The sequence below is a fragment of the Drosophila rhopaloa genome, unplaced genomic scaffold (assembly GCF_018152115.1).
Source record: "Drosophila rhopaloa isolate 14029-0021.01 unplaced genomic scaffold, ASM1815211v1 contig_47, whole genome shotgun sequence".
Classification (NCBI taxonomy): Eukaryota; Metazoa; Arthropoda; class Insecta; order Diptera; family Drosophilidae; genus Drosophila; species Drosophila rhopaloa.
Window position 1 is genome coordinate 2442933 of NW_025335142.1, and position 15176 is coordinate 2458108.

Sequence of the window (15176 nt, forward strand, 5' to 3'; positions counted from 1 at the left end):
AGGACAGACAGAATTTCCAGACCGCAAAGCACCGGCGTAAGTTCATCATCATCATCGGATATCAAATCCCCTTTAGCACAATCTTAAGTTACATCATAACGCAAATATGTGTATATGTGGATCTAAGGCGGATATAGTTAAGTACTTGCAAGGGCACTTGGAAGACGGATATATGTTAGTACTTATAAGGGCATATGAAAATGCATCATTGGCCAACATGAGCTCATAATCTAGTTCTTATCTTGCTCTTTGGATCTATTTAAAGCGATGACTTCGACCAAGTCCCACTTGAAATATATTGCACTTCCTTCCGCAAGAACCGATGACAAATTACGTTTAGATCGCGCACATAATATAAAGAACGATTTTACAGCGGCAACGGTTGTCGACAGGGTTTTCTTATCAGTTTGATTCGTGGGACAGTCCACAGAATATCATCTACGCACAGAAGTCCATTTGGATTTCCGATCTCTTTCTTTTTCTGAATTGAACCGGCCGCGTACCAATAGAAGCGATAGACAAATGTATGTCCCAATGTCTAAACGTCGTAAATAAAATACAATTCGATATGGCCCACAAAAATTATCAAAATCATATTTTAGTTTAACGCTTATTAAAAAAGGTTTGAGGACAAATTACGAAAGAGAGGAAATGAATCAGCTCTTGATGTTTTTGTAGGAACACCGTATCTATTATGTTTAAAAAGAACTGAATTGAAGTTTCTTGAGTTAAAGAATAGCTTTTAGCGAATAGTTCCTTACCTTTTTTTGTAAAATTCATAGATTTAATTAATAAGCCTCAAAAATGAATTCAATTCAATTGAGCTTGAGAAAGAGTCAACATTTTTGAACTGTAAACCGAATTTAATGTATAGTGAGCTATTGGCTAAAAAAGCGTGCGTTTAAGTAAAGTTATCCAACGATTACTTTGCCGTTTGCCTTTAGCCGGTTCGCATGTACCCACATTTATTCACCAGACGTACACAAAAACAAATACCAAGCACGATCAGAAGCTAAGAGAAAATCCCATTTAAGCACAAAGAGAGCGCGAGTCCAATGAAAACAAACGCAGGCAAACACAAAAGGCTAGATTTGGCCAACGATTGCTCTCAGTTTGCTGAGAACCTCCAAACGAATCGGTTGTGCTTCCGTGCAGTGCGCTAGTGAAAAACCGCTTAAATAATATTATCAACCAAAACGCGGCGACCCTAACAAAACGAAAATACAGAGCATTGCCAAATAAGAAATAAAAACAACAGAAACAGAGACAAAATGGACAGACAAACCGTCAATTGAAAACAAATAGTACAATGAAGTTTTATTTTTGGATCAGTTGGACTCTCTGCAAGTAAAGGTAAAGCCAAATCGAGTCCGCATATACATATATTCCTAATCTGCGTAGGCCAATCGACCTAATTTCGGCGCTAAGTAATTCCCCTGGCTTTGTGCCTTTTTTTCTGGTTTTCGCTCTCTTGTTATTTTTGTATTTTTTCTGGCCAATATGAGCAATTTGTGCTGCAAGTGCGAGAGATGGAATTTCATTCGCTGCTTCCTTTTATGGCAAAAACTGATAAAACGTCAAGTCTGAGCTCTGAAATTTGCGCATGAGCGGTAGCTTTAGCTGTGGCTCATGCTCTGCGGTAAATCTGGCGAATCGGTCAAATGCATTTGCATTAATGCAGGTGTCGGCGGATTTTTTCCGTTTTTGCTTTTTTTTGCCAAATAATGGAAAAATCTGATTTCCTTTGCGGTCGCCTTCCAGACGCGCCAGAAAGCTTTCCATTCTGACGCCCACGGGAAATTTAATTACTACAAATATGTCTGCATTTAGTCGCACAGACCGACCGTTCATTTGCTTGCACTCAAACACAGATATGGACAACAAAATAATTTTCTTAAAAATAGAAAAAGTTTAACTATCCAAAAACTGGGAAAATATGCATTTCCAAAAAATATTCCATTCCATTACGATATTAACTTTATTTAAATTATTTGTGTTTAAGATATATATATTTATCAAGTGATAATCATATGAAATAGTTTTGTTTATTTTACAAATTATTGAAAAAGACACAATGACGCTTCCCAAAAATATTTTAATTTATTCGTTTAATTTATATTAACATTTATTTATCAGTCTTTTTAAAAAAGTATATTGCTGCAATTAATTAAAGTTATTAACTTTATTTAATTTTAAACTAAATAGTAATTACGTATGAGTAAACATTTTACAGCATAGCAAGAACTTGATTTAAAAGCATAGCGCTGTAATTGTGTAATTTATATTTCACAACCATTAAACAGCGCTGAAACCAAAAAAGGGAAAATCCCATTCTGCCAAGTCAGCTTTATTATTTTGGCCCAAACTGTGTGCATCGGCTGGCTCAACATGTGCCTTTCCCTGTGTGTGGTATCAAAAATGAAGAGTTATCAGGCAATCAGTTTTGGCATATGTTATAACACACTTATCGTGCGAATCGAAGAAAACAACGCAAGTAGCGTGTTTGAGCGGTAATCAGAGTGTACTTGGCAAATGGTTACAACCTCGGGTGGAAACCAGAAAACTTCAGATCTTCGGCAGACAAATAGACCAGATGCGAATAAAAACTGCGACATTTGACTTTTGTCCAAAAACAAATAGAAAGCTTATAAGATAAGAAAAAATGCATTTCAAAGCCAATTTTACAGATTTTACATTCTTATCTAATCTTATTTAAATATCCAAAATAAGATTAGATAAGAATGTAAAATCTGTAAAATTGCAAGTGATGATTGACGCATTGTAAAATTCAAAACGAAGTGCAATGTTTAGGCACTTTTCACTTACAATAAATTAAGTTTTTGGACTTTAACTACTTCTAACTAATTTGTATTTTATGTTCTCTTGCATTTTCAGAGATTCTGTGCAGCTTAGCTAAACTAAAATAGAGAAACCCGTTTCCTGAAAGTTTCACAATAAAATAAAGTTATATATACGTTTATATATATTTAACCAATTGGACTCTGATCGAAGTGCTCACGTAAGATGGACAAGTTAATAATAATAATTTGCTGCTTCCTGTGGATTCTCGAATCAAGTGGTGAGTAATTTGTGCCAAAATTAGTTCGATTATGAAGTGAATATCTGTATTCTGATAATTCAGATGTTTCGAATTTGTTTACTTTGACCCTATCGAGATACTTTCCATAAAAGAAAAACAGAAGTCGAAAGCCTACGTCACGGCAGCTATACATGGGGCTATATATATCGATCCGATCTCTCTCATGACGTGTCAGAAACTATCTATAGCGACGATTTCACCATATGGCATGAGGATCTCTCCTTCTTCATTCTTTGCATACAGACTTTTTGTTTTGCTTATTTTTCCTATCCAAAAACACGTGTTGCGCTAATTTTGGGGTTTCTGCTTTTGTTCTTTTTTGTTTCTGAATTTCATTGATAATTCAAATGGCTGCGTATCATCTGAGTATGTGTATTTTCGGTTGTATTTTCGGTTGTATTTTGGTTTACTTTTCCCCCTGTTCTTTTGGCATTTCTCAAAATATTGTTTGTTTTTATTCGATTCGTTTTTGTTTGGCCTTGGCCGAATTGACCTTGATAGTGGATATGGAAGGGCATGGGCAAGCTTTTGTTTAAACTATATTACCTGAAGTGCGTCACTACATTTTGTGGGGAATCCAAAATGGAAAAGTTTTTAGAAGCATAAAATAAAGATCAGTTCCTTGATGTCGAAATGCGTTAACAACTTCTCACAATTTCGAAAAAGAAAAGTTTTACGCGTTCTAATACAAAAAAACTAAATCACTTGTTAATCTATCTATTTTAAGAACTACTTAGAATTAAATTGTTATAATTCTAAGATTGCCGATAAGTTAGGTTATCGACAACCAAATCCAATTCCTCACAATTGTTTTCAACAAGTATACATTGATTACTATAAACTATGTATATAAATATCAATTCTAAATGACATGGTCAAATTTTTTTTGGCAAAAAGAAATGGCAAATACGCAGAAATAGATAACACTATCGCACGAACACGAAAATATATTCTTAAGCCCCATTTATTTCCCCTATTGACTTAGTGAATAATGCTGAAAATAGTTGGGGCGCACTTTCCGCTTATTCACTCGATATATAGTATTTCCTAGCTCCACAAAACTCACTCCAGATATCGGTGGAAGCATGTGTTAATCTACTGAAATCTAATGAACTTTACCTTGAGGGTGGTGGAGTGGAGTCTTGATTTTTATGGAAAGCCCAGGAGTGGCAACGCACACTTTTGTGTGGAATTCCATCTTAATCTGCGGCGCTCTTATCAAATTGGTGCGAATGGGTGACAAACGACAGATAGTCTATTGTAGAGCGTGTTTGTTACGTATATAAACACACAGACATAGGGAGTCCAACTGCCAGTTGTTGTTGCCGTGTTTGCCCAACAAATTCCATCCAGATGAATACGATAAGTGAACTTAGAACAGCCAGAACAAAGGCAAGTTGCCACTGGGTTTTAGCCGTTTTCCCCGGGCCATTAAGAAAAATAACTCTCTTAGGCTGGCCAGACCTCGAATATTTTTCCATTACCTGATGAAATTGTAATCCGCTTTTCGTGCGAGGAATTTCCACAAAAAGGTTGATTGCACTTTGCAGAAAACTATAATTAAGTTATTAAAATAAAAAGAGCTTACATTTTGCATAATATTTTGCTAAAGAAACTTATTCAAAATACATAATTACGACTAAAGATATCAACATTTAATTAAGTCATTAACTTTTTTTATATTGCTAAGACCTTTTTCTTAAATGTTAAATAAATTTACGTTAAATTTGTTACTTTTCTTAAGCATTAAAATGTATTAAGAAAACAAACTAAATTGTCTATAATTTCCCATTTCCAAGTCTTTAACACTTGTCTTTTTTCCTCAAATTTAAAAACAATTTATAAATGTGCTTTTCAAATTAAGCGTTCTCAGAAAAATCTTTGTAAAAATATAAAACTTTAATAAATTTAATCAGTTTTTCAAAGTGTGTTTCCGTTGAAAAATTTATTCCAAGTGCAGTTGCTTAGAATTGTGCTTGCTGACTAACCCACTAAGTGAGCTATTTAGACCGAACTCCCCTCCTTTAGTTGCTAAGGGTGGCTGGTATATTTTGACCTAGAATTCCCCGACTTTGCTGGTTTGGGTTATGTCACCGTACCCCCACCATTCCAAACTTTGTTGTGCCAAATGCAAATGGAAATGGCTGGCCGGAAACACTTTTCTTTTTTTTGTTTGGCTGGCCTTGACAAAGGTTTTCCTTCTGCTCAAGTCAGTATACATTTGCCCTGGTAAAAATATTGATGACGAATCCAGACGTCAATAAATGATAAATAGACTTTGCTCACTTGACTTTTCGCGGTGTGAGAAGGAATTTATCAGGGGCAATTCTCAAAAGAAAGAAAGAGGAATGTGAAAAAGATTCTGTGACCATGACATTGAAGAATGTGCGAGTGAAAGGCGTGCGGTTTAATTTTTGTTTTTTTTTTGCCGGGCTCTTGATAAACGCTGTTCTAATTATGCTCTGCTAAATTTCTTTTGTGGGCAGACTCACGTCATTTCTTAATTTGATTGGCCGGCACTCGAATAGGGGCCTGAGCTTTCTTAATCTATTATTTTTCTGCACTCGCATTATCAACAAATAAGTCTTTGTATAATATACAAAAGAGTTGGTGGGGATTTAGACAATAAGATAGACACTCTATACTTTTCTGTCCTTCCATTTAAATATTACAAATTCAAAGTTAATGTTTATAAATACGTCTTACCAAAGGAATTCATTCAAAATGAGTTAAAAAAGTAATAATTAACTTTAAATGGTGTCTGCATCTAGCTTATGGCATAAACTTAATTCTTAACCACTCGCAAAAGTCAGAAAACCAGTTCACACTCTATAAAAACCGATTATTTAATTTTCGTATTTAATCTGATTGCTTTTACATTTTCAAGCTTCTTAATTATGGTTGCGGCTAATCGGTATTTATGTTTAATTAACAATGAAGTGCTGAAATCAGTTAATCCCCCTATTTTTTGTATAAACATATTTATTTTTTTAATCTGATTTCTGGTACAAGCTAAAGCTCATAAATTATGGATAGTGCTTTTGTATTTATGTTTAATTAACAGTGAAGTGCAGAAATCAGTCAACCAGTTTGATGCCAAATTCCACAGCCATGAATCATGGAATTGTGGCTAAATGTGGAGCGAATAATTTGAAAGTCATGGCAGTGAAATTTTTCGGGGGAACAGCAGTATCTCAGGGTTCGATGGTAAAAATAGATATCCATTAGATATCCACAAGGCATTTCCACCTTAAACCGAATGCCCCAGATAGGCGTCTAATCTGAACGTGTACCAGGCATAAATCCCATGCCAATGCTATTAGTCACTGCCACCGACTTAGTCATGGAAACGCATAAATATATTATATATGGAAGAGTAGAGTATTTGCCCCTGGTTAATGTACTTTTTCATGTGTGCTTTATTGAAATATTTCTCTTTACGATCGTCTCATCACCTCGGCATCCACACTGGCCCTGATCAGGCCAGTATTCCTTCCCAGCTGGAAGACCAATTTCGTGTTGAACTTCATCTCCGGCATGTAGGCCGGAAAGTGATCCGGATTGAGGGCAAAACGTGTGGACGTATAGTTGACATTCTGCGGATGGAGACACACAGAACCTGTTAGCGAATGAAAATGATATTGGGAAATCGATTTGGGTTTCATTCAAACTTTCGTTTCGTCGAAACCGCTCTGGTTTTTCGGTTAATGCGCAATTTATGTGTTTATTCGTATACATGCTTATTTATTTCATTTGTTTATTTTCCGTTTTTTAATGATAGCGGCGTATTTTCGAACAATCGTATAGATAGCTCTGTTTATTTGCGAGAACATTTGACTAAATTGTTGCTCTATTTACGCTCAGCTCGTAAAGAAAAAGATTACGGAAAATATTCATCAGATTTCGGCTTTGAGTAGGTCAGAAATTTGTTTATATTTAATCAGGTGCTTCATTTTTGGGTGTGACTTCTATTTTCTGCTGCCATAAACTTGAAATAAACCATTAACAAAGGCGAAAAATATTAATATTATTATTATTATTAGGGCTTGTTTTCTTTTTTATGCAGATAGCAAAAAAAACTAAAGACCCAAGTTCAATTTTTCATAAACAAACTGCGCACTTAACTATTTATCCATGAAGTACAAATATTATTCCTTATACAATCAGTTCGGTTTTTCAAAAGCAAATAATTATTTAGCTCTCTTTACAAATAATAAATTTTTCTTGTACTTTGATTTGAAGCCCTAAAAGATTTAATTGAAAACCAAACCATGCGGTAAACGTATTATTTACTAAGGCCAGAAAAACAGGTTTTTACTAAATGGAAATAAAAGTCTTAAACAAATTGTATTTGAAATGCATCGCCCGAAAATCGCTTTCCTATGATCTATTAGTAATTTGCATATTCCACTGCAACGTGATTTGACTTACCAATAATATCTGATTATCGTGTAGGATTAGAAAAATAACTTAACTTACCGCTAAAAGGGGACAGGAGTCTGGATAGTTTCCCGATTGCAGTAGCTTTTTGATAATTGCATTTATAATGCGATTCTTGCTGCGAAAACCGATCAGGTGACAGCCATCCACACGAATTTTCAGAAGTTGCTGAACAAATCGATCTTTTCTGTCGGCGATCTGACCCACACTCAGTTCCACCCACATTTTTGGGACAGGTCGGCGCAGCAAGAGGAATGTGTTCAGGAAATTTCCCTGCTTCCTCGGCATCTCCACAATATCGCACTTAAAGACCTCCGCAGTCGTGGGGTCAATGACCGAACAGTTGATGTCCCGCCAACGGATCTCGAAATCGCGCTGCAAGTGGGTGAGCCCATTAAATAAAATGCGCATCATTTGCTGAATTTATAAACCTAGAGACTTAGTCACGGGGGCTACTTTTGGCCGAGAAAAACAAAAGTTGCATCCCATTTTCTTTGTTGGCTCATTTCTAAGTGGATCTGTTCTTTGAAATCTCCATATTAATGAAATGGTTTATAAATTGGTTTATTAAAAAATATGTACAAATATTCGAACGAAAAAATTAATATACTGCGGGGATTTAAAATACTTGATTTCTTTTCTCTTTACATGTTCTACACCATTTAGACAATTTAATAAGCATTTATTAAACACTTTTTAAAAATTTAGTAGGTTGAGATTATTTGAAAGAGCCGCAATAGCTTCTATCCTTTGTAATATTTTTAAACGAAACTAATTTTAATGCCAACATTTTTGTCATAGAGTTTCAACAGACTTGCAAGGTTTCTTTGAAAGGAAAAAATATATTATTATAATTTAAAATATTAATTAACCAATTTGATCAAGCAACTTCTTGGTATATGGAATTTGATTATGTTCCTAATAGAATAAATCACATCTGTTACGTACGGTTGCCAACGATGGCTGCCATAGAACAGGCAGTAGTAGGCAGCATAATAATCCCAGCAGAAAGGCGTCAGTCATCACACTAACGATGGCCATCGAAAGACACCACACTGAGGCCCCAGTGCAGTAATTATTAAAAAATAATTATTATTATTTTGTATACAAAACATATAAATTGAATATCGCCGCACATCTGTTTGCTTGCTCTCGTTTCGCCTTTTTTTGGGAAGCGAGGGGATCGGAATTAGGGGGTGGTTGTCATTAATCAGGCATTTTACGCTGTGCCGTATAATTTAATTGTAATTGTGCAATTTGTACAAAATAATCACCGGGGGACATACATCCCCCCATCAAAATTCATGGCAGGTCTGCTTTTTTGTTTTCATTTTTGCATATGAAATAATTTGTGAAGTCGTGTCGCGGTCGGTTATATTGCCTTGTTTGTTTGTTTAGCCAGAAAGAGAAATGTGGATTTGATTATTTTAGAATATTTATTGAATTGCTAAAATATTTTTGCAGTATTTTTTTAAATATTGATTCAATGAGAAAATGGGTAAGCTCCAAATGACGTATTGAATTGTTTACAAAGAAGTGCTGAATCGTAGTAGTTATAATTTTGTTTCACAAGTGGAAATAAAAATGCTATATATAGATATTTATTTTTATAATTTTAGCTAGTTTTAAATATTCCAAACCAATTAATTAACAACATTTAATACATGTGAAAGAAAGGGCGACTGAATTGAGTTGCGACACGCATTAGTTAATTTTCTGTTCCATTTGGCGTGCTTACCTTTCACATATGGCTGACTTCAGTTTGCACTTATAATTAATGATGTGCGGTTGAATATATATGCCCAGTGTATGGTAGCCCCACTACTATAATTGATCTATAATTAAGATAAGGTTTACTACGCCTGTCGCCGCCGGCTTAAACGGACCAAAAAAGTAAAAAATAGAAAGCGCTGAGCGTACGAAAATGTTTTGTTTACGCAATTCTAACGAATTAGTTGGCCACTTATAAACTTTGGTCCCCAGCTGGGAGGTTACTCAGAGGGTATATCAAATGGTGGAAATATTAGCAAAAGGACGGAACGTTAATGTGGCCGGCTAATGGTTATGCCAGCCGTGAAGTGAACTGAACAATCGGAGAACTCTCTTAATTGGTAGCTATGCGGAAAGCAACCAAATCTGGAGTGACGAACGATTATTTGCTCTACATGCTGGCGATTAAATTAAATCGCATAAATTACGCTTACTTAGGACGTGTGAGAGACGTTGGCAAAAAGATTGATTGCTTTTGTTCTGTTAGAATGAAGCAAATTCTAAAAAAAAAACATAGTACTGATTACCACAGGTCTGATGTCACATTTTTTCGGCTATACATTGATTATATTGCCGTTTAATTCGGGTGTGATTAAATCACATCTGTCATAGTTTATTTTAATTTTGAAAGCTTTTGTTTACGATCACAAAAGTCAATGGGTGTGCTCAAAATACAGTTCAGTTAATAAAATAATTAACACGACGATAAGCTATATTTAAATGGAATTGTTTTATTTAATTTATCATACATGGTTGGGTGATTCTTCTTAACTCGAAAATAAATATGATGGATATATATTTTGATTGAGTGATTCTCCTAACAATTACTAACCTTATAATTTATTCAATGGTTTTTATATTGTTGAATATTTTAACTTAGTTTAAACTTACAAACAAAGAACTAATTATAATATTATTCAGACGATAAAAACTTTAGCATCTAGTGTTTTTTGGGTTTTTCAACTATTTTAATCATGGGCAGTTATTTTTGGTGTGTAATAGCACTTCTTGTTAAGGAACTTTAATTAATTATTTAGTTTTGATAGGATAACTTTCAACTTCTCATCCTAGATTAAGTCACCACTTTTACGTGACTCACCCTTGCTCATCACTGTGATTCATAGCTAGTAAATCACAGTTTAACGAATTGTTGTCTTCCTGGTTTTCAGGTTACTAAAGTCACCATTTTATGACTGCCGTAATGACCAAAAGTTCGCTTAAAATGTCATAAAATGTACGAAAATATGATAATTCCCGACAGAAAATTAGATTCGCCATCAGCAAATTATCAAAGAGACACTTTTTCAATGTTCACGGTGATTGACGTGAATGGGTAAAGCTGAAACAAGCAGAAAAATGGTAAAAATAAATAGTTTGTAGTTTTGTTTTTGGCTTCAAGCTAACTTGAACATTGTCTAATTACTCCGTCAACTGTTTGGTCTTTGTCGTTTGTAACGGCTAACATCTTGGGCCCCCTCGAACCCCGAAGACGACCTTTTAGATAGTAGTTAAAAGTAGACGTCGACCTCCTCCCCTTGATTTTTGTTTAGTATTTTGTCGTGTAATGTTCGTTTTGTTTGGTTTAAGTAACTTTGCATGTCAACGAGCGTGTCAGGAAAAAAATAAATGCGAAACGAAAATAAGCGACTGCTAATTGTACTGGAATTTATTTCGCCGTATATGTATCGGTTTTTGTGAGCTGCTCCTCCTGGACTGCATTTTCGCATGCCGGCCTTCGGCTGTAGATCAATCAAAAAGAAATATGGATCGCCTCGTTCGCAGCTTCAAAGTATCCGTATCTGCACATCTGTGTATCTCTATCTGTATGGCCAGAGACCGGTGACGTAAGTGGGCAGTAGTAGTAGCACTTCTGCTGGTGCTCCCCTATACAATCATCATAATCGCAACCCATAATGATCATCGCGTCGCCAGAGATCTCCGCTAATGAGCCCCGATCCATTTGTGAGGCGGATATGTGCTTAGGTAATTTGCATCGAATTTTTATAACCTTTGGAACCTGGAAACCTTCTCCAACGCCCCACCGTCTCATGTCTCTTGTTTATTCCCGTTTTTATTTTTGCTGACCCATAGGCGATAAAAAATTACCACTATCCATTCGGGTCAATAAACCCGCAGTGCAAAACAACAAAAAAATATATTTTAACAAATAAATGAAGCAGACAGAAGAAAGCAAAATAGCTTGCACATGGGCAATTTATTGTGTAGCTCAGCATTTAAATATATGTATATATATTAAGAAAAACAATTTTACCTAGAATCTATATTCAGAATGAAGTTTTTGCGTTGAGATTGAGCGATTATTGTTGGGCGTTGCAAAGTTATTTCGAGGAAAATCTATGAAATTGTTGTGCATTAAATTCTAGATTGGCTTCATGACTTTATTTTGTTGGTATACTTTTTAATACTTTATACTTTTTTATTCGCAACATATCCAAGAAATAAAATGAAATCATTTCAACTGTCGAAATTTCTGGTTGATCATAAATAGAAGACAAATTAACGAGAACAAATTTCAAGGTACCCCAAAAATTCCTATTGATCCCAACACGCACAGTTCCCTGACATTTTCGGCGCCCTTCTATGCGCTTCTCAATCAATCGAGTACGGTCACGCACACATAACTACACATATGAATAATTGCCCCGTCTGCTTGCTGTCATATAGATCGCTCCGACCTGATAGCCGAAGAATAAAGCCACAACAACGAAAGCAACAACTTATATCTATTTTAAATTACGTTCAATTAAATGCGCTTCACCTACAAAGTCTGCGACAGTGTGACGTCAATATCGAAAATAATTGATAACCTTCGATCACGATAGGGAAGAGTTTGTAACAAGTTTTGATGCGACGCATTTTTGTAACTTTACCACACTAAATTAATAGTATCAGCGATTGGGGCAATATTGGTTCAATGAAACGATCGATTCGTATCGATCCAATAAGGGAGGGCTTCAAATCTTTCTGGTTTGTTTGGCAGTGCAATTGTATATCTTTTTGTCTTCGCATTGTTATTGTACCTTGCCATTCCCATCCCTTTTATCGCTCTGGCGCCTTCTTCCCCCTTTTATACATACATAATTCAATGATAAAATGTCAAAAATCAATAACAATAAATAAATGATAAACGAGAGTGTCACTCCCGTACTTTGTATTCCCCCAAAAATAAATTTCATTTTGTTTGTTTTGATTGGGTTTCTGTTTGCTTGGTGAAATTTCCTAAGAGTGTGCCTAATCAAATTGCCATTTTTATAAATTTACCTATAGATGTGTTGAACTAATCATGACTATATGGTTTGCTGTGGGGTGGAATGTGATTTTCAAGATCGATCGATATGCTAATATTGAACTTGAAGGGCATTCAAATCAGAAAGGAATTTTATCGTCTCCTTGGGGAATTTCTGCTCTGTTTGGGAACATGATTGCCTTTGTTGCTTATTAATAAGATTTACAATTTGAAATTAAAGACTTGCTTTGACTTGCTGTTAGAGTTGTAACATAAAATTGTGATACATTTTTTGTGTTTTCTTTTATTTCAGCTTTGCCAATAATTAATCCGGATGAATCCCTCATAGAACTGTGTCCACCGGACAGTGTGAATCGGCAAGGGAATTGCACCTGCCTGCCTTGTCAGACGGATTGGGATTGGCCCATTTGCGACAAGTTTATCGTTGAGGTGGAAAGGGGAAATGAAGTGCCCGGCACTTGTTGCCCTCGCTACGAATGCCGCGATGAGCAACCCGTCTGCAGTGGCTCCAAATTGAGATTCTACAAAGAAAACAAATGCACTCTCTGCGATCCCTGCGAACCGCTTGCCGTACAATGCAAGGAAATCTGCCAACTGGAAGAACCCCTTTCCAACTGTTTAACCGATGACGAGGAATACAAACAAGAGGGTGAGACCTGGACCGAGAATAATGGTTGTACAAGGTGCGCCTGCCTAGATGGAAAAACTTCCTGTCAAACATATCAATGCAATCAAGTTGCATGCAGTAATCCAATTTCGGTTGAAGGAGAATGCTGCTTAATTTGTCCTGACGAACTGGACGAAAGTGGTTTATATATTGGTCATTCACCAATGGGTGGCACAACCAAGGGCCCTACAATTATAGGGGGAGATGATAGTGCAGAGGAGGATACAACTACTGAAATTTCAACTCTCATTCCGAACATAACTGAATCTTCTTATTCAGGCAATAGCTTAAATATAACATCTGAAAGTTCTACTCCCATTCCGGATACAAGTGAATCCACGACAGCATATAACTTCACCAATCCAACCGAAAGTACCACATCCACTTCGGAAACAAGCGAATCCTTCAGCACACCCAGTACCAATAGCGATTCCAGTTCTGAACCCCTTGGAGATATTGTCTCTTCCGAATCGCCGGATCTCAGGAATGTAACAGACGACGTAGAAATTTCTAGTTCTGATTCTTCCATAGACACCACCAGAAATCCCACCACGTACAACGATCCAGAATCTATCACTGACTCAACCACATCAACTGAACCCGCAAATTCAATGGGGGATCATATTACAAAAAGCGATATGAAAGCAGAGACCACCAAGGAAGAAAATGAAGACATGCCCACTGAAATTTCGTTTAATAAATTTAGTATCACGGATATGACCGATAATCCCATTACCCTTATGCCAGCAGCTGTAGCTGTGGCACCTGAATCCACCAGTCAGGTTAAGGATACCAACGATACGGAGGACCCCCTAGCACAATCTACACCCAAAACTTATGCAGATGTGCCTCAGGAGCAAATCAAAACCGATTACACCTGGGCTTATGTTATGGCTACAGTTATAATAATGGTGGCTATATTTATAATTATCTGCATCTATAAAAACTATTTCGTGAGCAAAAATTACAAATATAATGCGGACTCCACAGCTACAGTATCCCAACAGCCCCGTGAGATAGTTGCACTCTTAAATCCGGTTAGAAAATGAAATGATACTAGAGATAACGAAGCATTAGTTGTGATTCATACACAGAGAAAATCGTAGTATCAGTTGAAGATTGCCATCTCAGTTTATCATTTCATTATGACAAAGTGAAAACCTATTTTCTTGACATGAAAACCTATTTTCTTGACATGCCACAAATAGGAACTATTTTAATACGAAAAGATATTTTTCTCTGTGTGATTTCCATCCTCCCGCAGACTGATTTTTGATCTTGAAAAGCTTTCATCTAGTTCCGACTAGGGAAAATTATACCAAAATAGTGGAAGAAGTCTGCATGTTAGTAATACTTAGGAAAAGAAATTAACTTCGTCGTCAGTCAAGAGGGCATTGTTTATGGCTTTCACAGAATTTAAGGACAATCTACAGACATTGAAAGCAGCCGAGCCGATCGATCAATGACGACCCTTTCCGGCTAATTAGCGATACTTCATGCATTAATACACATTGATCTTAAAACTATGCTCAAATTAATAAGTAAAGCCATTAAATTAAGCAGTAAGACAACCTACGTTAATGTGATAGTTTTAAATAGCAAAAGCAAGAAAATCATTTAAGAACACACAAAAGTAAACGTAATTGGAAAGTATTAGTAGGAAACTCTTTGATTGTTAATTATAACTACCGTAATACCAGAATTGTAGCATAAGAGTGATATATATCAAAAGCGCACTCATTCAATAATAAATTATTATACGTACATAGTTAGTTCCCCAAAACGCATCAACTACATTCATTCCTTTACAACCATTTTATTATTATATGTATTTAAGACACTAAAAGCATAACAAATAAAGCGAAAGAAACCAAAGCTAAACAAAAACAAAAAATGTGTTTTATATTTAATTTTGAATTGGATTTGAGAAA

The 15176-nt window shown here is 35.7% G+C and overlaps 2 protein-coding genes across 2 annotated transcripts; one reads left to right on the top strand and one right to left on the bottom strand.

Annotated features, from left to right (window-relative positions):
* The first annotated feature begins 1124 nt into the window (after positions 1-1124).
* LOC108038136 (cell wall integrity and stress response component 4) lies at positions 1125-15132 on the top strand. Its single transcript, XM_044461669.1, has 4 exons — positions 1125-1353; positions 2896-3079; positions 12871-14386; positions 14438-15132. The coding sequence occupies exons 2-3, from the start codon at positions 3025-3027 to the stop codon at positions 14292-14294; spliced, it is 1479 nt and encodes a 492-aa protein (XP_044317604.1). The 5' UTR covers positions 1125-1353; positions 2896-3024; the 3' UTR covers positions 14295-14386; positions 14438-15132.
* LOC108038140 lies at positions 6526-8563 on the bottom strand. Its single transcript, XM_017114868.2, has 3 exons — positions 8489-8563; positions 7580-7915; positions 6526-6696 (listed from the first exon to the last, which is right to left on the bottom strand). Exons 1-3 carry the CDS (start codon positions 8561-8563, stop codon positions 6538-6540), a joined length of 570 nt encoding a protein of 189 aa, XP_016970357.2. The 3' UTR covers positions 6526-6537.
* Positions 15133-15176: the final 44 nt, after the last annotated feature.

Bases quoted from the DNA above. Each gene is read 5' to 3' on its own strand.
- LOC108038140 (XM_017114868.2), bottom strand. From the start codon at position 8,563: ATGACTGACGCCTTTCTGCTGGGATTATTATGCTGCCTACTACTGCCT. The intron at 7,916-8,488 runs GTACGTAACAGA...ACCCACTTGCAG, and splicing joins GGCAGCCATCGTTGGCAACC to CGCGATTTCGAGATCCGTTG. The intron at 6,697-7,579 runs GTAAGTTAAGTT...CTCCATCCGCAG, and splicing joins ACTCCTGTCCCCTTTTAGCG to AATGTCAACTATACGTCCAC.
- LOC108038136 (XM_044461669.1), top strand. From the start codon at position 3,025: ATGGACAAGTTAATAATAATAATTTGCTGCTTCCTGTGGATTCTCGAA. The intron at 3,080-12,870 runs GTGAGTAATTTG...CTTTTATTTCAG, and splicing joins GTGGATTCTCGAATCAAGTG to CTTTGCCAATAATTAATCCG.